This window comes from Macrobrachium rosenbergii, chromosome 13 (assembly GCF_040412425.1).
Source record: "Macrobrachium rosenbergii isolate ZJJX-2024 chromosome 13, ASM4041242v1, whole genome shotgun sequence".
Classification (NCBI taxonomy): domain Eukaryota; kingdom Metazoa; phylum Arthropoda; class Malacostraca; order Decapoda; family Palaemonidae; genus Macrobrachium; species Macrobrachium rosenbergii.
This window is the reverse complement of record NC_089753.1, coordinates 11,399,607-11,423,667: the sequence shown is the minus strand read 5'-3', so window position 1 is coordinate 11,423,667 and position 24,061 is coordinate 11,399,607. Positions and strand designations below refer to the sequence as shown.

At 38.2% G+C, this 24,061-nt stretch overlaps 1 protein-coding gene across 12 annotated transcripts in view; it reads right to left on the bottom strand.

Annotated features, from left to right (window-relative positions):
* dom (domino) overlaps nucleotides 1–24,061 on the bottom strand; it is a 190,307-nt gene that overhangs the window by 28,192 nt on the left and 138,054 nt on the right. For 6 of the 12 annotated variants that reach the window (XM_067114216.1, XM_067114220.1, XM_067114224.1 and 3 more), the window contains 7 exons: nucleotides 17,275–17,310; nucleotides 16,911–17,070; nucleotides 16,200–16,720; nucleotides 15,127–15,946; nucleotides 14,564–14,703; nucleotides 13,663–13,743; nucleotides 10,773–10,934 (listed from right to left, as the gene is read on the bottom strand). In XM_067114216.1, the coding sequence (XP_066970317.1) occupies nucleotides 10,773–10,934; nucleotides 13,663–13,743; nucleotides 14,564–14,703; nucleotides 15,127–15,946; nucleotides 16,200–16,720; nucleotides 16,911–17,070; nucleotides 17,275–17,310 (1,920 nt within the window). The remainder of the gene's footprint in view (nucleotides 1–10,772; nucleotides 10,935–13,662; nucleotides 13,744–14,563; nucleotides 14,704–15,126; nucleotides 15,947–16,199; nucleotides 16,721–16,910; nucleotides 17,071–17,274; nucleotides 17,311–24,061) is intronic. The other 6 variants (XM_067114218.1, XM_067114225.1, XM_067114227.1 and 3 more) reach the window with 2 other exon arrangements.

Genomic DNA, 24,061 nt, shown 5'->3' with positions numbered 1-24,061 from the left:
ATAGCATGAAGCTTGCTGGCTCTCTTAGCTGTAGCCAGTGCCATCAAGAATATGATCTTCTTCGTCAGATTCCGAAGTGACTATGAATCCAAAGGTTCAAATGGCAATCCTGACAGCCATTTGAGGACCACGTCCAAGTTCCAAGTGACTCCCAAGGGTTTTGCTTGCTTACTAGTATTCAAATGTTTGATTTACCGCTGATGTCTTGGTCTGAAGACAGGTCTACTCCTCTATGTTTAAATACTGAACCCAACGTAGTTTTGTAACCCTTGATGGTAGATGTTGTCAGTCCTTTCAATGTTCTAAGCTGAAATAAAAAATCTGCGATTTGGGCTACAGATGTTTGAGAAGAGATATTTTGCTCTCAGCACCAATTCCGAAAACTTCCTACTTAGCTTGGTAGACTGCAGAAGAAGATTGTCGCCTACACTTAGCAATATCCTCTGCAGCCTTCCTTGAAAATCCTTTCGCTCTGACAAGCTCCTTGACAGTCTGAAGCCTGTCAGCACGAGAGTGGATAACCACTGATGGAATCGGACGAAGTGCGGCTGTTTGAGAAGATTTCTCTTCTGAGGAAGTAACCTTGGGAAGTCTGTCCAAAGGCTCAGCAGATAGGGAAACCACTCCTTGTGTGGCCAAAAGGGAGCGACTAAGGTCACTGACACATTGTTGTGTGCGTTGAAGGGAGGGACGGCATAAAGGTCGAGGTTCGACCAGTCCTGCAGCATGGCATCCATCGCCCGTGCTTGAGGATCCGGAGCCGGGGAACAATACAATGGAAGACAATGGTTCCTTGACGTCGCACACAATTCTATCGATAGCTTTCCCCACAGCTCCCACAGGTCAGTGCACACATGTGGATTGAGTGTCCATTCCGTTAGTAGAACCTGTTTGCCAAGACTCAATTCATCCGCAAGGATGTTCATCCTGCCCTGAATGAAGCGGGTCACTAATTGGGTCTTGTTGCTCCTTGCCCATAAAAGAAAATCCTTTGTCGCTTTGTAGAACGTAAAAGAATGAGTCCCTCCTTAATTCTTGATATAAGCCAGGGTGGTCATGCTGTCCGAATAAACCGCTACTGTCTTGTTGAAGGTTTGCGTTGCAGTGTTGAAGTGCCAGATGAATAGCCTTTAATTTCTTTACATTGAAGTGGAGGTTTCTTTCGGTAGGCAACCATGTTCCTGAAACCTCCATATTGTTGAGAAGGGCTCTACAACCCAGATCCGAAGTGTCTGAGTATAACATTAGGTCGGGGTTCGCTGGAGCCAGAGACCTTCCTGTTGCAAATCTGTCTTCCGCTAGCCACCACCGGAGGTCCTCTTTTATCCGGGGAGTGATGTTGAAAACAAACGAATCAGGGAACGACTTCCTTTTCCAATTGCCTTGAGGTAAAATTGCCTGCCTAATGGACGAACTTCTCTATGGAAGAGAGGGTTCCCAGAACACTCATCCATGTGTTGGCTGAGCAGGAGGGGTGAGTTACGAAGTCCTGGACTTTCCTGCGGCAATTTAGGATCCTTTGTTGGGATGGAAAAGCCCAAAAACTCAGAGAGTCTATCACTATACCCAAATATACAATAGACTGAGTCGGGACTAGCTGTGACTTCTTGAAGTTTATTAAAAGGCCTAAATCTTGAGCGAGATGAAGAGTTATCTGCAGGTCCTCCGTGCACTGAGATCTCGAGGGGGAGTGTAGGGGGCCAATCGTCTAGGTACAGAGAGATGTTTATCCCCATGAGATGTTGCCATTTCGCTAGGGGAGCAAGTACCCAGATAAAAACTTGAGGGGCCGTGGAGAGTCCGAAGCAATGTGCCCAAAACTGGAAGACTCTGTCATGGAACACGAATCTCAGATACTTCCCATAGTCTGGGTCAACTGTAAAGTGGAAGTAAGCATCTTGCATGTCGATTGTAACCATCCAGTCTCCCTGATGGATGGCCGACAAAACCGACTGACTCGTCTCCATTTTGAACTTCATTGTTTGAACGAAGAGGTTCAGGGCACTGACGTCCAGGACAGGTCCCATCCTCCCGATGACTTGGGAACCACGAAGAGGTGGTTGTAAAACCCCTCCGTGTTTACATCCTCGACTACTTCCACAGCTTTCTTTTCTAGTGGGGATGACACTTCCCGAGATAGGGCCGAAAGCCTCTCTGAGTCTACTGAGAAGGCTGTTAAGCTGATGGGAGAGGTTACTAAGGGAGGTTTCTCCCTGAAAGGGATAGCATAGCCTTCTTTCAATACCTTCAGCACCCATGGATCCACTTTCTTCTTTTTCCATTCTGTCCAGAAATGGGAAAGTCTTGCTCCCACTGGAACACAGAGGATGGGTGACTCATTTGCGAGGTGCTGGCTTGTTAATGTGTTTCCTGGTTGGTCTGGAAGTTTGGAGGCTGGCTCTAGGTCGGGACTGGAGACGACCTCTAGAACTTCGAAAGGGCTGTTGCTGCAAGGGCGATGATGTTCTAGTAGCTTTGGTAGAAGTAGTGGCTCATGCGGGGAACTTAGTCCTTTTGGTGGATTGAGTGAGGAGGTCCTGAGTTGACTTCTTCTGTAGCTCCACTGAAACCCATTCCAGGGTGTCCTGTGGGAACAGACTATTCTTGTCCAGGGGGGCAAAAAGAAGTGAAGAACGTTACAATGGGGTGACTCCTTTTGCCATGAACGAGCACCACAAATCTCGTTTCTTGAGGACTCCTGTTGTGAAGATGGTTGTTAGCTCTAGTGCTCTACCTCTTACAGCTCTATCAGCACAAGCCAGTACTGTACTCCAGCCAGTCCAATGCAAAGTTCTCTTGAAGGGACATACAGTCTTCAATTTTCTTGGCTAGGACCCCCACCATCCAATCCAGAAAACTAAAGACCTCGAAGACTTTAAAGATGTCTTTAAGCAAATGGTCTAATTCCGAGGCTGAGAAGAGAATTCTGGCTGATGAGAAAGCAGAACGACAAGAAGCATCTATGATACTGGAAAAGTTCCCTTGAGAAGAGGCAGAAACTCCTAAGGACAGAGCTTCTCCAGTTGAATAAGACAGATACTTCTGCCTTATCAAACGAGAGGGAGGCGAACAGAACACCGCCTTCCCGACTTCCCCCTCCTCCGCTAACCAGGCATCCATGCTGCTGAAAGCTTTCTTCGACGACAAGGATAAAACCATACGTGGGAGTCTGGCGGTACCTGGTGGTTGTCGCATCAAGAGGGCCGAACCTGGTGATACAGGGACGGCTGGAGAGAAGAGCGACGGGTAACAGACCATGAAAAACCTGAGCAGTGCTGAGTAATTACATGCAGGTTGCTCCTCTTCTACAGGTTCCTCAATGGACAAAGCAGGTGATCCTGGGGGTTCCACAGTCTCTTGCACTACCAGAGTTGGCTTTTGAAGAAGGCTCAACACTTTATCAAGCCAAAGTTGAAGCAGCGCCAACGAAGGATCTTGAGCAACAGACGGAAATTCTCTTGAAGCATCAGATACTGGAAATTCTCCTTGTGGGGTCATGAAGATATAGAAGTAGGGTGGACTTCGAGAGAGGCGCCCACAGCAACTGGATGCATGGACGTTGGGCGCCCACTCGCTGTAGAAGCAGACACTGACTCCTTGGAAGCGGCTCCATTGTTTGCAGACACTTGGCGCCCCAAGGATGGGCGCTCAGTGACCTGACGTTCACACTCCCAGTGGTCATTCACGGGCTCTTTTAACTTGGAATCTGGACGCTCATGAACTAGAAAGGCGGAAACTGTGCGCTCGGACACTCAGCGTTCTAGAAATGATAGCTCGGACACCGAACGATCTTTGAGTTGGCGCTTACGCACACCACTATCGTACACTGGGCACTCGTACGCTCGGCACCGATATGCTGGACTGGCACACACTCTTTTGGGGTCGGAACGCACTTTCGCACCTAAATGGAAGCAAGAATCTCTAGCTGGTGACTCCCAAAAACTACAAGAAGGGAGAGGGTTACGTTCTCTCTCTACAGCTCACTTACGAGACGGGAGCGAATCTGAATTCAAGGAAGCGCCCGGCCTTTTCAATGGCCTAGAAACTTTCACAAAACGGTCACTGCGTTCCTTTGATGTGGGAGAATCTGAATCACTTGAAGATAGGGCACGTAAATCCATTCGAACGCCTTTCCAATGGTGTTCTTCCACAGCCTGGGATTGGTGGACAACAGGCTCAGATGAGGTGATGACTGCTCGTGGGCAAAGCCCACCGACCTCCCTTAGACTGCCAGTTTGCTTCCCCCAGGTGGGCAAGGGGAGTTTAGCAGGGACCTTGGCCTAGGAGCATCGGTGGGACAAACAGCCACCCCCTCCACTGACACTTCACTCGACACTACACTATTAAATTTGTCCATCAGGACCTTTACAGAGTTCCCAATCTGGGAAACAGTATTTACGAGTAAATTAAATTTTTGATCTACCCATGCTTCTAAGCTGGCAGTGGCATTAGGTTCAGCAGAATGAGAGATAGGTAATGGAGTGACAGGAAAAGCTGGAGGACTGGAAATGGGAGAAAAAGCTGTCACAGGTGTTGAAGGGATAGGCATAACATCAATATCAACTCCTGGAGAATGACCTGTGCTAGCGGAAGCCTTAGCTTCGGCCCTAGCTGTAGCTTTTCTAATTTGGTCACGCTGCAATTTGTCTAAGTGTGTCTGTAAAGTCTTCCATTTACCCTTCTCCCAGTCCTTACATTCGTCACAATTCAGTCACGGAGAACCAATTTGTTCCCTACAAGTACAACAAATGGTATGTGAGTCATATTTTGCAGAAGTGAGTCAAGTTTTGCAGCCTTTGCTGCAATACCTAATGCTAGACAAACTAGAGTCAGACATAACGGGTCAAAATTCCAATTAGACAGGTCACAATCGAAGAAATAATCCAAAATTCTAGCTAAGCTAAATAGCTGTGCTACCAAAGCAAAGAGTACTTCACCAAAGATGATCTTCAACCATCTGGCGAAAACGAATCAAAAGCTGCTAATAACTGGTGTTCGAGCATTAGCCGGCGGAAACGAATTGAGCTTTTAGCTCTGTTGTACCTATTCTTCCTGGAAAGTGGGCGGGGCAGTATACCTACACCCAAAACAAGAGCGCTACTGTGAATTTCGAATTTTGAGCTGTCGCGTAAAGTAGAAACTACAGCCATGTAATTATGAGCTGCTGCGTAAAGTAGAAACTATAGCCATGTAATTACTTATATAAAACTTGAGAGTTTTAGACCAATTCTAGCAAAATAACTTTTGAAAACCATTGATTTCATGCTCTCATGAGCCATTTCAATACACAGACCTTTGTTCTCAACTCCTTTTGCTGGCTGACAATCTGGAAGTGTGAGACTTCTACATCCAGAGATCCTTCAATCAACACTTTCAATGGGAAGGAGCCTTCTCTGATGAGACAAGTCAAGATTTCCTCCAGACCTGGTTTTGTCTCAAAAGTCTCATCTCAGGAGTTTTCTTATTGATTCCATGGTCAAACAAAACTCTACATTTAATGTAATAAATCTAATGAACAGAAGCCACATACAAAAAAGGATCACATCGTAACCCAGTTATGCACTGGACTCTACTACTTCCTTGCATTAACATTCTACTTTCTATTATATATTATGTAATAATATGCTTATTGCAAATACATTGACCAAATATAGCATAATTCCATGCAAGTCATACCAACTTGATAAATCTAGAAAGACTCTGCTGCACATACCCAGACCAAGCTCTACTGTTTCACAAAGTATCATCCTTCTGTGTGGCTCCACTGTATACAGATATCTTCCAAGTTGCTCTTTCAAGGTGAGTAACTTGTCTGCTTTTTGTGTGATATGCAATTCATTTATTTCTGGTGTTTTGTAGTACAGTAACTGATATATCTTATTGTGTTTTATGCTTTCCAGGCTGTAGCTCATTTACTGTAGTATAGCTTCTGTGGGTAAGTTCCTTTGTCTAGAGGGTAATCATTACATAATTTCTTGGTGGGGAGTGCATGGTAATTATTTCTCTTTGGGTTTTTTCCAATAAAATCACATAGATAAAAAAAAATTATTGTAATTTATTGGCAATGAATTTTCAGTTACTGTAATTTTTCAATATTGAAGAGCTGACATCCTTGGCAGTTTCACAGGAACATTTACCTTCAGTTCTGTTTTCTGCTCAAAGTATTCCTAAGTGAAGTTCAATGCTTTTATTGTGACAAATTACAGTTTATAAACTTATCCTTATGCTTCTCATTCTGCTGAGAGCATTTTGGATTTCATCATTCTTCTCCACCTTCAGCTCATCCTCTTACTCTGGCAAACAGTCCACGATAATGCTTTCTTCACAGAAATCCTCAATTGGGTCTGTGATATATGAAAGAATGAATGCCCCTCTCAACCTATGTGCAAAGCCTCGGTTGCTGCTTTGAGGAATGATGACCAAAAGTCTAGATCCAACTGTGCTGCCTCAGCATCCCTAGAAGCTTTGTTAAATCTAGGGCTGTTCTTCACATGCTCACTTGCCTTCAGGCAGTTAACACTGGCACCCTACTTCTATTACTCCAAGTTGACTTCTGTGGCATATGGTGGAAACAGACAACTGCAAGCTATTCTGCGGGGAGAATCTGGCTCTCTTGAACTGGTAAGAGTGGGTTCTCGGAGGTGCCCGTGCCATTTTAGAGGATCGTTTACTTTTGGTAAATGTGGCTGGGACCTGCTGCCTCATGCTTTGCCTTGGATGTGCTTGTCTTCACACTTGCTACACCTACCTGTTGACTTGTACACACTTCAAATCCCTTATCCTTTGGATCTTAATTTGTTCCTGAATAACTTAGTCCATGAGTTAGGTGAAGAACTCGTCAATTTGGGTGGACTTTCACGGTCAGTTTCTTTTCCAAAGTTGTTACTTGGCTTTGGTTTTGCACACCCTTGACAGACCTCATGAGCCTTTGGTAGAAGCAACAGCAATTGACTTGATCCTCATGAGTTTTTTTTTACCATCATTCTAGATGTTGGTCTCCTATCATTCTGGCTGGTGTATTCTGTAGAACTTGCTTTATCCCCAGATTATTTAGCAAAGATTCACTCTTCAGAGAAATGTTGTTCAACAGCTGACTCCTATTCTGTTTAGCTTGCCTTAGTTGTTCCTTTGGACAAATACCCTTCTATGCATGGTGAGAGCCATCAGGATCTATCTTCATTGAACCCAGAACTAATGACCTCCTTGCTTCTTCTTACATACTGGCTGCAAGAACATTTTGGTCTCAATGGATTCTGCATTTCAATGGCTTTACCAGGTAATTTCCCTGCACTTCCCAGCTCACGATCAAAGCTCATGGGATCTGTGCTTTTTATGTTCATTAACCTTCAAGTCTAACTTGGAACTCTTTTCAATCCTTAGAGCAGGCACCTAGTGCAAAAATTTTATTTGCAGTGGGATGTGTTTCATCAGTTGAGAGGGATTTGGACGATTCATATTCATCCTTTTCACAACCTTCATTTATCATGTTCCTAGCACATATAAAGGCATAGTTTTCCTAAGTACCTACCTTCCTACCTCTTGTGGTTGGCGAATGTCTTGTTCAGAGTTCCAGATAACTATTTACAGCCTACTGCTTTACAGAAGCTCCCAAATGGACAGCGATGACACAGCGTTTCCTTTTACAATCCACTCTACAGACTCATGTCTCTATCTTTGTTCTCTTTCCTACACTGTTTGTCAGCCTATTCATAAGATTAAAGGGTTTACAATGAGCAATGATGCTTTTATAATATAATGCTTTTCATAAAATTGGTGCAATCCTCCCTTCCCCACTCTCTGTGGTTGAGGTTGGCATGGAAGAATGATAACCTGTGGGATGGCAAAAGCTGGACAGGGCACATGCAATGGAGTTGCTTTCAAATTGATCTGATTAGTGCAATTGAAAAGCTGTTTTCACATAATAGGGCTATATATGACTGATGAGTTTGTATGAATACCACACTTTATTGTACATGAATATTATATTTTTCTTGAAAATGCATTAAGCTTCCTGATAGTATATCATACTTTTTTTAAATAAATGACCATGATCACATATCTCTTGGAATCTGAACATATACTTCTTGATGAAGAAGTCTCTCAAAAGTCTAGTCATATATCATACCAAACTTTATCATAAATATTATTATTATAAGGTGCTTAACCAGACCATGTCATTAACCCTTAAACGCCGACTGGACGTATCGTAAGTCAACTAAAATTGTCTGTCGGGTGACGAGCGGACGTACCGTACGTTGACTACAAAAAATTTCAACCTTCGGTCAACTTTGACTCGACCGAAATGGTCGAAAAATGCAATTGTAAGCTAAAACTCTTACATTCTAGTAATATTCAATGACTTACCTTCATTTTGCAACAAATTGGAAGTCTCTAGCACAATATTTTGATTTATGGTGAATTTTTGAAAAAAAACTTTTTCCTTACGTCCGCGCGGTAACTCGGCCGAAAATTTCAGAAATTCTTTCGTCATTTTGTCGTAATTTTTGCACCAATTTATATTAGCCGTTACATAAGTTTTATATATGAAAATGTGTGCAATTTCATGTAAAATACAACAAAATATAACCCATGGTTATAGCTTGTATAAGTGCCAAAATTTCAACCTTTGGTCAACTTTGACTCGACCGAAATGGTTGAAAAATGCAATTGTAAGCTAAAAACTCTTACATTCTAGTAATATTCAATCATTTACCTTCATTTGCAACAAATTGGAAGTCTCTAGCACAATATTTCGATTTATGGTGAATTTTTAAAAAAAACTTTTTCCTTACATCCGCACACGGTAACTCGGCCGAACATCTCAGAAATTCTTTCGTCACTTTGTCGTAATGTTTGCACCGTTTTATATTAGTCGTTACATAAAGTTTTATATATGAAAATGTGCACAATTTCATGTAGAATACAACAAAAAATAACTCATGGTTGTAGCTTCTATCAGTTTTGAAATATTTTCATATAAATCACAATAAGTGCCAAAATTTCATCCTTCGGTCATCTTTGACTCGACCGAAATGGTCGAAAAATGCAATTGTAAGCTAAAACTCTTACATTCCAGTAATATTAAATAATTTACCTTCATTTTACAACAAATTGGAAGTCTCTAGCACAATATTTCGATTTATGGTGAATTTTTAAAAAAAAAAATAACTTTTCCTTATGTCCGATGTGCCAGTAACTCAGCCAACCATCTCAGAAATTCTTTCGTCACTTTGTCATAATGTTTGCAAACTTTTTTTATATTAGTCGTTACATAAAGTTTTATATATGAAAATATATATGAAAATGTGCGCAATTTCATATAGAATACAACAAAAAATAACTCATGGTTATAGCTTTTATCTGTTATGAAATATTTTCATATAAATCACGATAAATAGAAAAAATTTGACCTTTGGTCAACTTTAACTCGACCGAAATGGTCGAAAACTGCAATTGTAAGCTAAAACACTTACAGTCTAGTAATATTCAATCAATTACCTTCATTTTGCAACAAACGGGAAGTCTCTAGCACAATATTTTAATTTATGGTGAATTTTTGAAAAAAACTTTTTTTATGTCCGCGAGTTACGAATTCATGCATCACTTTGTGATATTATTTTCACTGTGTTGCTTTGATCGTTTTACAATTTGTTATATACCAAAATCATCGCAATTTAGTGTACAATACAAAAAAAAAAAAAAAAAATCATTAGCTTTAACCGTTTTGCTCACAGCACGATTTGTTTACAATTATATATGAAATTTTTTTTTCACGCTGTCATATATTTCAATATTTATATATGATAATGATATTTTTTTTATTTCTGATGGTTGCATACTAAACTTCAGGCAATGTAAAAAAAGAGCCAAAAATGAACTCTTAATCTTAAAAACTAAGCGTGCTGTGATTTTTTTAAAAAACCTTTTTTTCCGCTTCGGCGCTAACTCCCAAATGCCGCCGGCATACGGCAGACACTTTTGCAAATAGAGGCTCGGCGTTTAAGGGTTAAGAACTATAGAGACAATGCTGTGACCAATGTTACATATGGGCATAGCAATTTTCTAAGGAGATCAAACAAATTTAGGGCACATAAGCAAGGGAGAGTCTAGCAGTATTTTAAGAAAAAAACCATTGGAATCAAGAATATATTTTTTGGACAAAAACTTTCATATCTGACTTTTATTTACTCAAGTTATGAGGCTTCAAGCCCAGAAATTTGACTTAGTGATTTGTTTAAACTACATTATAATAACCTATAATCTATACTTAAGCTGCAATTTTTTAAAAACAGATTTTTTGAAAGGTTCCTGACATGCATACCAATATCTTACATGAAAGGCACCCAGGAGTTATTTAGATGACAGAAAACAACAACTGAGATAATCAACTACTTACTCCCTTGAAGTAAATCACCCACAATCATTACTACCCCCAGTACATGATCAGAAGTTATATATCAAGTCTGCATACCTTGCTTTCTCCAGATGTGGGAAATAAAATACATAAAAAATACCATGCTGTTTGTTAGGAAATATTAATGCTACCTAACAAGCTCTGATAACTGCAGCCTTCCAAAAATGTATTACTACAACAAAACAAGTTCATGTAACATATTTAGTATAGCAACCATATTTTCTTGTAAATGGGTTTTGAAAACAACATACTACATACTACTATTCTAGTCCAATACCAACCAATTTTACCACTTAAAAATGTAGGACACAAACATTTCCCACAGAAACCTGATGGAAGAGCACTGTCAGATTCTTACCTGAGCCATCTGTCCTGTTTTACTAAGCTGCTGCTGTTTGAGTATAGCAGCAACCTCCCTATCAGTCACTGTGCGTGTGACTTTACCAGTAGCCATTACTCCACTTGTGCCAGCTACTACAGTTCCCGGTTTTACGAGCTGAGTACGGCCGGCTTGACTCACCTATGAAAATGGAATCACGATTACTTAGTGAGGAAAAGGGGGCCAATAGTAGCTGCTTTATGCAGAAGACTTGCTAACAGCAGATCTGAGGAGGAGGTGGTGGCAGTACTTACAAAGTAGAAGAGTCAAATGGAGAGGAGAGGACATAAAGTCAACGTACAAACCTTCTGGCAACTGACGAGGGAGGACAGAAAATCAATGTACAAACCTTCTGGCAACTGGCAAGGTAGCAAAGGAGAAAGCACAATAAGAAGGGGCAATGTGGTTGTGAGAAAGGTGTGGAGTCATCTCTGTTTTGTGTACTAAATGTAAAAGATACTGACTGTCATAAAAATGTGCTTAGGATTATAAAATAAAACAAAAGATACACATAGTAAAAGCTCTCAATGCAAATAGGGAAGAGAGAGTAGATGAGAACATGTTCTGATAGATAGGCAGGTCTAAGAAGAGACAGACAATCTCTGTTTACTTAGGGACACAGTGGAATGTGACACACAAGTTGCAAGAGCAGTGAGAACACTGCTGAAGCATAGGTAAATTGGTGAAGGATAGTTTCACTACTGGTAAACAGGAAAACCCTGTGAGAAGATTATAAGCAGGGACAGCAAAGACTTACGATGAGTATGTACAGTCTGCACTATTCTATGCAAAAAAAACAAGGGCACTGACAAGGAAAATGGATGAGATATTGAAAAGGTACTAACACAGATTGTTAAAGTTCATGATGGGAAGAACATAGTGTGAATGAAGAACTGGTGGAGAAATGCGATACCATGAAGCTGGAAAAAGTGAGCAAAAAGAAAACTTGAAAATAAATAACATAAGTAATAATGGAATTCTAAGCTGGGAGCAAATTATGTTCTACAGCTGGTATAATAATACAGGAAAAGAAAATAAAAATTACAATAAGGAAAACTAATGTATGAACTCAACCTTTCATAAGCTATTCAATATCAATATCATATATTTTCGATTAAAAGTTCCATTACCCCAAAAAAAAAAAAAAATAGACAACAGGTGAAAATGGTTGGTCAAAAAGCAATTTTCTCTGAAATGTAAAATATAGTGCTGTTGCAAAAAATAAAGTGTTAAAGAATGACTATACTCCATCGGCTCCTTCATGGCGAAAAGGGCAGGGCATGGGAGGTGACCGGCGCTGCCACATCAAATATTCCCACTCACGTATGGTATATGAAGGCAGCATAAGTTATACAACACAAATATAATTAGTTGCTAATCAATTTTTGCCAATTATTAAAGGCCCTCGTAATTTTCTAGCATTTAACAACAAAAAACAACACGTTTATTCTTAAACGTGACAAAAATTTCAGCGCTGCCAGTTCTTCTCTTACCTGTTAAGCTGACCTCAGGGCATGAAGATGTCAAACAGCCCGTGCCTCCATAAGGGAAGCTCAGTCAAAACATTCACTGACTCATTAAGGAGTCTGTCGCCTTACAAACAACATGGAATGAAGTCCTCGTTCCCGCATTAATCTTCATCCACAAGCTCGAGAAATCGATCATAAATAGCCCTGGCATTCTTGTGTATTATTATCAATATGACATTCATGACCCAAATAATCATCTATTTGTTTTGACAAACCCTTATGAAGACTATAAAACACAATAGATATTTTTCATCGGGTATGGGCATTTATGCAAAGGTATCTTGTATGTTATAACGATAAAAACTGATACAAAAACAAAGAAATATTCCGAGTAAATGGCAAAGCTGGAACTAAGTCTGTAAAGAAAAGAAGATATATGAATAGAAAAATGTTATGAATACTCTAACTGGAAAGAAACGAAGGACCATATTATGAATAGATGATAAATTAAATAGCTGCCGATAATCTGATTTGTGTAACCCATGTATATTTATGCTGCGCTCTCTTATCTGTCTACACACAATCCTTTTCAAATGTCAATTGCTCTCTCTCTCTCTCTCTCTCTCTCTCTCTCTCTCTCTCTCTCTCTCTCTCTATATATATATATATATATATATATATATATATATATATATATATATATATATATATATATATATATATATATATATATATATATGTATAAACATATATATATATATATACACAGTAAATTGACACAAAAAACAAGCCCAGTAGCGTGAGATAATCACAAGGAAGGTCCAAAAGAGATTCAATTAGGCCTATATGAAAACAGAGACCTGGAAGAATGGAAATATTTTTCGAAGGAGTGTCGAGGCAATAGAGAACACCCAGAAGTATACTGCTCCCAGGAGACATTAACAAACGCCAAGGAGGTTAAACCTTTTTGACAGAAGCACGGATTAAAAGGGGTAAATGGGAAGGGTAGGCCTTTAAAAACTCGAGAGAAGTACATTTGGCAACGAAGGGGACAACGCCTAAATCGCCATGAAGGCGTCGATAGAGTATAGCACAGAATGGATTGAAAGTGGGTCCTGCAAAGTGGAAGACTTGAGCTTTTAATCTTTCTCTTATAAACTAAAAAATTTCTTAATAAATTTTGAAAGGAAATCTACCTTGTTACTTTTGTATTAATTTTTTTTTATCATATATAACTACATTAGGAGACAGCTAAATAAAAATAGTTTCATCTTATGAATATACCGTGGACACTTGGCCACAGTCTACAACCAAAAACTTGCAAAGATTCAAGTAGCCACCTAAGTCCTGTCCAAAGAATAACTAAGCATTTACTGTGTGAACTCATAAAAACCACATACCTGAATAGGATTGACACCAGCAATGGGTCCACCTGATACAGCAACTTGAACCTTTTGAGTTGTACCAGACTGCCCACCAATCTGGAATTCAAAAGAGCCTTGAAAATTCATTCCCTATTGAAAGCTGATTTCTTCATCAATCACTTTTCCAGTTATTTACCAATGCAATTTTTAGTAAAAATGTATATGCTATTTCATAAAACATACCAAGAAAGAATTTATATAAGTTTCATTATCATTTCTCACAAATACAAAATTACATGACTGCAGTATCTGCATAAGAAATAATTGATGTTAAATGCATACAAAAGCAGTACTGAATTTAGTTATGCTGTACATCCTTTGCTCTAATATATATACTTTATTCCTCCAGTGAGGGTTCCTTATGCATTCTAACAGAAACATACTAATGTTTAAAAAATACAATATCAAACAATGTATGCTTGCCAGTACCACAATCACTGACTAATAAACTGATTTCAGAAAGTCTACTGCCTTCAACTGACTAGGCCAGTAGACCTGAGGTTAAGCAAGAAAACATGAAATAATTGAAATATTACGCAAAATGTCTAAATGTTTCCAAAGTTAAGGTATTTTTAAAGATCACTGTTTCAAAATGTCAAAGTGATTCAATAAGTCCAATTAGAATACAGGTCTGTATAGTACTGGTTGATTCTGTAACAATCCTTAAATACAGCAATATATAGACACAAAATATCTTTATGCAAATGGCAATATTTTGGTGTCCCTCAAATCACAACTATTTAATGATACCAGTTCAAGCTGAGAAATGCTTTCCAGTGACTATTTCTTCAAGTTTTAAATTAGTTTTCAATCAGGCTTCTGAACTTTCAATTTAATCTAATTTAAGTAGCATTAACGAATGATTTCATTCTCTAACCTGTACTCTCTTGATGGTCTGATCAGCAGCCACTACTTTTCCTTGCTGCTGGTGTTGCAGGGTTATCGCTTGTCTTGCTTGTGCCTGTTGCTTTAAATATTGCATCTGTGCTGCAGTAAGGGCCCGACCTACAAAGACGCCTTTAGATAGAGAGAGATTCTATATAAAAAAACAATTACACATCACAGACACGAGGCCTTCTAAAATATAAAATAGTTTTGTTTATATCTTTTTTGTCATTCTGAATTCCTACTGTTTACCTGAGATATAGTTTACAAATCTTATAAAGACACTACAGGATATTAATGAATGAAATGTTCACTAAACTAGTCCCTACTAACTCATACATACAGAAATTTTCAAACTAATTGTAATGGTCAATGTTATTATTATATATGCAGTAACTTCAAAATTACATCATCCTAATACAAAGATTTCATGTTTTTTCTATTTCTACTAAGCATTATTTACATTTTCACCCTTAAAAATACATTAAAACAGTTAACAAAAAGACTGAAACATATTAAAATATAGTAACAAAACAAATGACTAATGAACTGTACCTTTCTGTGTAGATGACTGTGTTGCAAGTGTTGCTGTTATTTTGGCTGTTGTTAACTGAGCAGGAGTAAGACTTGCCACAGTCACAACTGTTCCAGGAGTTCGTACCTGCAGTTCCTGCAATGACAAAGTTGGTCTACCAGCTGTAGCACTCGCTGTGGTCCCCACAGCTGTTCTTACTCCACTAAGTATAGCAGCTGCAGCTGTGGACGTTGCTGGAGTAGAAGCAGATGTTGTAGCAGTTACAGTAGCTACTGTCATAGCTGTGCCTTGACTTAAAACAACAGAGGTGGCTACTTTGGTTGTTAATCCAGAACTTACTACCTGCTGAACTGCACTACTGCCAACAACTGACACCTGCTGTTGACCTTGTTGCCCTTGCTGTTGCTGGGTTGCTTGTGGTTGTGACTGACCCTGTGTTTGCTGTTGTAACTGATGTTGTAACTGGTTGGCAGTGATCTGAGCCTGCTGCTGCTGTTGTAATTGAAGTTGTTGTTGTTGCTGCTGTTGAAGTAACTTCTGCTGCTGTGCCAGTTCAGCTGCAGCTTGTGATTTCTGTTTAGCTCTTTGTATCCGCTCAGCAAGATTTGCTGCAACCTGACCAGGATTAAGGGGGTTATCATACTGGATACCAGATTCTAAAAGAACCTGGGCATGTTTTGGGTTTTTATGAGTTGAATTGATGAGAGGGGGTTTGGTAGTAGGTGTGCGTTTAATAGCTATGCTCTTGATGGTTTCAAAACGTGAAGAATAAAGGCCTGAATATGTGCTGTTATTATCCTCTCTGAATAGATGTGATGTCCTCATTGGTCGGGAGCTCTTCTAAAAATAGTAAAGTAATCATTAGCAAAATATACTTTCCTGGAAAAAATTGTGAAACACCAAATTACAATAATCTATATACAACCACTAACTATTCCCTTCAAATATTCATTTTTTCTCTGAGTAAAAGATACTTCCTAAAGTGAAAACCAAACTAAAATTATCAAAAATGAAATGTAGAAAATAGTTTTTTTGTACACTTCAACTATGGCTGAGGAACCATTTACGGTAATATAACACAACGAATACTTACATGTAAGGGTTTTGAAAGGATGCCAGACTTCTGTTTCTTGGAAATCTTTTTGGTGGGTGTGTCCGGAGGTAATTTACCTTCTTCTCGAGGTAAAATAGTACTCTCGTACCGTGCTCGGCAGTGGCGTGCAGATCGGAAACAGCGAGAGACAGAATTAACCAAGTCTGCTACTAGATCCCAATTGGGTGTATGTCCAGGAGATAAAACTAATAGATTTATTGGAAGTTCAACTTGCAAGTGTTGCTGTAATGCCTGCACTACAGCCCAGTCTTCATTTACAGTCCATTCAGGAGCATTTTCAGGCTCTGCCACAGGTGGCTTGGTTAGCAGTGACGGCTTTGAGCCTGGAAAGGGAATGCTAGGTCTAACAATGCCTCTGTATTTCTGATGCTTCAGAGCTTGACGAATCTTGACGACAGCAGGTGACGGACGATCAAAGAGTGACCTTGGTGCATAGACAGCATCTTCACGTCTATGCTTTTGGACCCGACGCAGACCAACAGTTTCATCATTTGCTAATGCTAAATGTAAAGGAAAGAGTGACAGTTACTAATATGTTAAGTTTTGCTTTAACCTGTAAAAATAATTTTACCAGAAGTACTATATGCAAATATTTTCTTAATATAGTATTCATTTTAAAATTAACAACATATAAATAAAAATCAAAATGTGAACAATACAGTATTTTCAGCTGTATGAAAAATAGCTCACCCCCTGTTCCTGGTTCAATCTTAATCCGCTTGTGCTCCTTCTTGATGTAGAATGGTGGAAGCGCAGATTCAGGCATGATGCTTGGGTCATACCAAAAACCAAGGGAATGATCAATATATAGGTCATTTTCATCTCGTGGGGGTGTTGGAGGATGCCAAATCTTGAAGTAAATACAAAAAAATTAGAATGTCTAATTTATACAACAACAGCTATAAATGCATACACACTGAAATACTGTAATGCATAAAAAGTTTTTCTTGACACTAAATCATGAATTACACAGTATCCTCTATAAATGTATGGCATTATAAATGCATATATCATATTTGTGTTTACAATAGTAAAATAAGTCAATAACACATACTGGCATCTCTTCTCTCCCACACAATGACAACCATACCTGAAAAAGAATAAAACCCTTAATTGTACTGCTCAAAGTTAGTCCTTTAATTCTAAAAACATTTTTGTCATAATTAACATTACTTTTCTGAAAACACACTTTTCATTTACATTAGCCTACATCAAAGTCTGTGGTCCTCAGAAATCCTAGAAACCCCATTTCTGAATCAGATTCTCCCTGATTGGACAGTTCAACAACCATGCACACCCATGGATTCTGAATTCCTGGTGTGTAAAAGCATCATTTCTTGGGTAGTCTAGGCTTGAGAAGTGAAGAATAAGTGGGTTGGGGGGGACATTTGATGTAAATGATGGGTTTGAATTTAAACTATTTTATTTTTAAAAACCATTAATTTTTTAAACAAAATTGATTTCTTATCTAACCTGGATATACTGTACAGCTGTGTAGTCCGCATTCATGGTCTTCATGTGTCTCAAATTTTACCGAAACTCTGCAGCATTATTACTACACATGTAAACCTAATTTGTCATTATTATTAAGTACTTTAACAAGAGCACTGAGCTAATTTGTTTAGCCCTTAAATTGCCGATCATTAAATATCTCATAACTGGACTGAAAATGATGGAGAATCTGATAAAATTTCTTGAACAAATTTATTTCCAAAACTTGTCATTTCCTGTAAATTATACTTTGGATACTCACACAAAAAAAATGTTTAACTACCAAGAGTTAATATCCACCCTGAGGGGCAGGTCCACAGCATTAACAGTGTTGGCTGGAAAACTAGCTGCACAGTCAGTGGGGTTGGGAGGAGGGCGCTTGATATAAAAGTGATGGGTTTATATAATAATATTAATTTAGTTTTAAGAAAATACAGATTGGTTTCACAACAACACCATTATGTAAATTTGGTATGAGTCTAAATTTAGAAGGGAGTTTAAGCTATTAAAGGCCCAAGGACACTGATTCTATCCTGTGTGATCCAAGGGAAGACCTTGGGGACTAAGATAAGTAAGGAACTCCAGGTCTTGTTAGTGCATGGGGTTGAACATGTTAGGAAGGCCCCATGTGAAAGTAAAATAAGGCACTTGTTATGTGTGGCTGTTGATTAAACATGGAGAAGACACATGACATACCTATTACCTGAGTCAGTAAAAGGTGGTCTTCTAAAAACCCGTTTCCAGTACAAGATGGTCTTCTAAAAACCTATTTCCGAAAAATGACAGTGGAAAACAAAGTTGAAATGTCAATTTGTAAACTTGTTTCTCTTGGGAAAAATGTAAACTGCTTGTTCAAGTGTGTGTTATACAGTCAGCTGCAATAGATAATCCAGTGGAACTACAGCCTTTCGCATGAGTGACTCTTCAAGAGGAAGCACAAACCTTGTTCATCTGTTTTGAAGATGCAAAGACCAAAAGAATAGGACTTTATTGTGAGATTCAACATTAAGGCATTCCAGAGTTCATTTGCTTGCCTGGTGAGGATTTTCAGAACAAGAGACAAATTACATGTGAGAGGCTTGAACAGCAGCATAAAGATCTCCCTCTTAGTGTACTGCAACATTCTAAAGTTCCACAAGAACCAACATCTAGTCCACAAACATCTGTAGCCCTTGCTGGGTGAGAGCAACAACTTTTTATGGCATCTAAGGAACAGGAGAAAATCTGCAATGAGAGAATCAAGTAGATCACTAACTACAGGACTGGTTTCACTTTGCTTAGTATAGGATGATGGAGCTCTGCAAGGTCTGGTGATGGCTTCATCTGCTTCTACATAAAACTCCTCATCTGTGACAATTCTGGATAGTTCTCACATGAGCAGATGCAACATTTCTAGGTTCCTGTGGCCTCTCTGAAGGCCCAGCTCATGCAATAACTTCTCCCACCTCATGTGACCATGACAATCATCTAGTTCTTAGAATCCCAGGGCTTGTTTAGGGTCACTATGATGAGTCTACAGAGGGAAGGGAAGTCATATACTACCAGGTTGTCCCAAGGATGCATTAGTGCATCTACCTTTCTTGTTGCTTGGTTCAGTTTAGCAAAACTAAAAAGCTAGCAATTGAGGCTCATTGCAAATGGGTCCAGTAAAAGTGACTTACAAAAACGAATATTGCAGTTCTTGAAGCAACAGCCACTAACACAGAATATGCTTTCCACCAATGAGGCTGTTATTACAGGTTTAACCTACAATTTCTTTCCTTTATTAAATGATAGGAATATTGTAAGGGCAGAATTCAAATTAATACAAGGATAATGTACTGTACCCTACAGGGTCTATAGAGCCTGTATGAAACTGCTTGGGGGATACCTCAGTCACAGATTTTGGTGAATAACCTTTGGGTGAACATTTGATGCTTTATGTTTTAAAGTGGACCTAGTGCAAAAGCTTTGTACAGTTTGCTTAGAGGGTCTTCCAAAGGTGTAAGGAATGTTGTGACTCAGGTTAACTTCAGTTAATTAAATTACTAGAACTTGTTGATCACAAAATGCAACAAGTAGAGTCGAGGAGGCTAGGCATCAATGTTGCTACAAATGTGCATGATGTGTGACTATCCTGTTAGGTGGTCCTCAAAGAAATACAGTAATTTTTAGCCACCACAGGCTTTGTCCTGATTTTTATGAATAACCCCTTCATGTTTCTACCACACACTAAGCATCATGTCATTGATGAGGCTTCCTAAATCATCTATTACTGTGTCTGTGTACAATACTACAAATGGTGGCAAAAAATGTGGAGGTAAAAGTGGCATATTAAAAAACATACACTTTCTTCTTGGGCTAAAACAACTGGCAATGGAGCTGACAATGACATGACCTAATGTATCTGTGATGCATTATGATGAACATTAAGTCTCTGGTCTAATTCTACCCTCTCCCATTTTTATCTTGATACTTAGGTAGAGAGTCAACTATGAAAGACTGGGATGCACAGTCTTATCTGAAATGTCACGATGTGTTTCCAAAACTGAAGTTAACTTCTTTGCTCGTTGTCGATTTATTCTTGATGTTATAAAATGCTCTGCTCATAAAAGACCCTGGTTGAAAGTGTCCCAGCTTTAAGTTTTAGTTCAGCTAGGTCAAGACCACAAGAATTTTCAACCTTTGTCCTCCTCAATGTCCTCTGTCATTCAGGTTAGTGAGGGGGTATTTCCCAGAAAACCTGATGAAAAATGCAATCCTGCTTCACTTTACTATGGATAGCTAAAACTCTTACTTTCTAGCCATTTTTAATAATCTCAATCATCCAAATTTAGCTGAGTGAAGGTGACTCCAAAACCATTCTGCTGTTTTACTGTTTTTTCCATAACATTGCTTCCTCAAGGTATATCACATCAGCAACATATCAGAGACCTACTTACTGGTACACTAATAATGACCAGCTCTATAGTAGATGTTCCCTGGATAACTGGCTTTTTCTCAGATGGAACAAGACTATGCATTAAAGCCCTAATATTTCGATTTATGTTGTCAATTTTGACCAAAGATCCACTCTTAAGATGATGCAGATAATGGACCAGGAGACCCAATCTCAAAATGCAGGTAACCAAATAACGTATTGTGCCTTCTTGGCAAGGCATCTGCCAACATACAATGTTCCCCATAGTTAATGCTTCAAAAGATTCTCTTTCAAGTGATGACAGGTATTACTATAAAGTTTGTCTGATCTTTCTGAATGGCTATGAGAAATTGAACATTAACCCTAAACGCAGACTTCATAAGTCGACTAAAATTGTCTGTCGGGTGACAACAAAAATTTTCAACCTTCAGCAACTTTGACTCGAGCTAAAACTTTATTTCTAGTAATATTCAATCATTTACCTTCGATTTGCAACAAATATAAAATATTTTATATATGAATTTTTGAAAAAAACTTTTCCCTTACATCCGTGTGCCGAAAATTTCAGAAATTCTTCGTCATTTTGTAATATACAACAAAAAAACAGCCCATGGTTGTAGCTTTTATCAGTTTTGAAATATTTTCATATAAATCACAATAAGTGCCAAAATTTCAACCTTCAGTCAACTTTGACTCGACCGAAATGGTCGAAAAATGCAATTGTATGCTAAAACTCTTACATTCTAGTAATATTCAATCATTTACCTTCATTTTGCAACAAATTGGAAGTCTCTAGCACAATATTTCGATTTATGGTGAATTTTTGAAAAAAACTTTTTCCTTCCTCGCGCGGTAACTCGACCGAACATCTCAGAAATTCTTTTGTCACTTTGTCGTAATGTGTTTGCACCATTTTATATTAGTCGTTACATAAAGTTTTATATGTGAAAATGTGCGCAATTTCATGTAGAATACAACAAAAAATAACTCATGGTTGTAGCTTCTACCAGTTTTGAAATATTTTCATATAAATCATGATAAGTGCCAAAATTTCAACCTTCGGTCAGCTTTGACTCGACCAAAATGGTCGAAAAATGCAATTGTAAGCTAAAACTCTTACATTCTAGTAATATTCAATAATTTACTTTCATTTTACAACAAATTGGAAGTCTCTAGCAAAATATTTCGATTTATGGTGAATTCTTTAAAAAACTTTTTCCTTGCATCCGTGCGGTAACTCGGCCGAACACCTCAGAAATTCTTTCGTCACTTTGTCGTAATGTTTGCACTTTTATATTAGTCTTTACATAAAGTTTTATATATGAAAATGTGCTTTCATGTAGAATACAACAAAAATAATTCATGGTTGTAGCTTTTATCAGTTTTGAAATATATTCATATAAATCATTTAAGTGCAAAATTTCAACCTTCGTCAACTTTGACTGACCAAAATGGTTTTGTAAGCTAAAACTCTTACATTCTAGTAATATTCAATCATTTACCTTCATTTGGCAACAAATTGGAAGTCTCTAGCACAATAATTTATGTTTTTTGTTTTCCTTACGTCTGCCTGGTAACTCGGCCGAACATCTCAGAAATTCTTGTCACTTTGTCGTAATGTTTGCACCGTTTTATATTAGTCTTTACATAAAGTTTTATATATGAAAATGTGTGCAATTTCATGTAGAACAACAATAAATAACTCATGGTTGTAGCTTTCATCAGTTTTGAAATATTTTCATATAAATCACAATAAATAGAAAAAATTTGACCTTCGGTCAACTTTAACTTGACCGAAATGGTAAAAAACTGAAATTGTAAGCTAAAACACTTACAGTCTAGTAATATTCAATCATTTACCTTCATTTTGCAACAAACGGGAAGTCTCTAGCACAACATTTCGATTTATGGTGAATTTCTGAAAAAAAATTTTTTTACATCCGCAAGTTACGAATTCATGCATCATTTTGTGATAATATTTTCTCTGTGTTGCTTTGATCGTTTTACAATTTGTTATATACCAAAATCATCGCAATTTAGTGTACAATACAACAACAAAAAAAAAACTCATTAGCTTTAACCGTTTTGTTCACAGCGCAATTTGTATACAATTATATGTGAAATTTTTTTTTTATGCTGTCATATATTTCAATATTTATATATGATAATGATATTTTTTCATTTCTGATGGTTGCATACTAAACTTCAGGCAATGACAAAAAAAGGAGCCACAAATGAACTCTTAATCTTGAAAACTAAGCATGCTGTGATTTTTTGAAGAAAACTTTTTTCAGCTTCGGCGCTAACTCCCGAACGCCGCCGGCATACGGCAGACACTTTTGTAAATAGAGGCTCGGTGTTTAAGGGTTAATTATAAATGCTTTTCCACCCTAAAATTAAATGCTGATCCTTAAAAGACTGGAAAAAGATGCTCAAAGAAGGGAAAGTAGCTTTTATGTCTAAAAAAAGTTTCAACTTAAGGATATTGATGTTTACAAAATTCCTTGCCCTATGAAACCACCATGGGGCTAAACAGAAACTGCAACCTCTTCTCTATACCAGGTACAGAATTAGTCACATACTAAAGATGTGTAACATTGGAAAACTGGCAGGTACTTAATGTTAACTCTTTCTGATTTCCCATGCGTGAGTTTGAATCTTTCCTGGGCATCAGAATACCTTAATTTCTTTCTTCATTTGGATCTAGGCTTAGTAATAACAAGCATTTCCAAAGTGTGAGGAAATCACGAAGTTAAGAGGGCACTGCACTTATTAAAGTACATAAGCATCTGGCACATGGCAACCAGTAGATTCTATATATATTTCAGCCTAAAATGCAATTAGTGATTATACACTTGGCTATGATGGTGAAGGTGGGCCTATTCCAGCTCTAGTAAATGTATCTGAATTCGATAGGTATATGTACAAATGACTGGGAATAGACAAACACCTTTCTCATGGCCAAGTGGTTACAATTATCTAGTTCTGATCCCCTGGATGTGAGTTCAGATATCGCCGGGTGTCAGAATACCTTCATTTCTTTCTTCATTTGGATCTAGGCTTAGTAATGCCAAGTATTTCCAAAGTACGAAGAAATAAGGAAGTTAAGATAGCACTGCAGCTACTAAAATTACGCACACACACATACACTTGCTTTTTCATGGACTGTATTTGCATCTATTTCCTTAGTATCAATTTATGTCACTGGTTTGGAGTAAGATCATGTCATTGCACAAGCAGTGGCTGAGGCATGAACAGAAGATGAATTCAGAAAGTTATCTTTTGCTGATATAGAAATTACTGTTTTTGGCTAAATTTCATTTTACTGTGACTATTGACGTGTTACGCTTTTTTCAATATATTACTATGAATGGCAGCCATTCAGCTTTGAACACAAGGAATTTTGTATCTTTTTCCTTGCACTAAACACCTCATAACTGATTTGAATAAA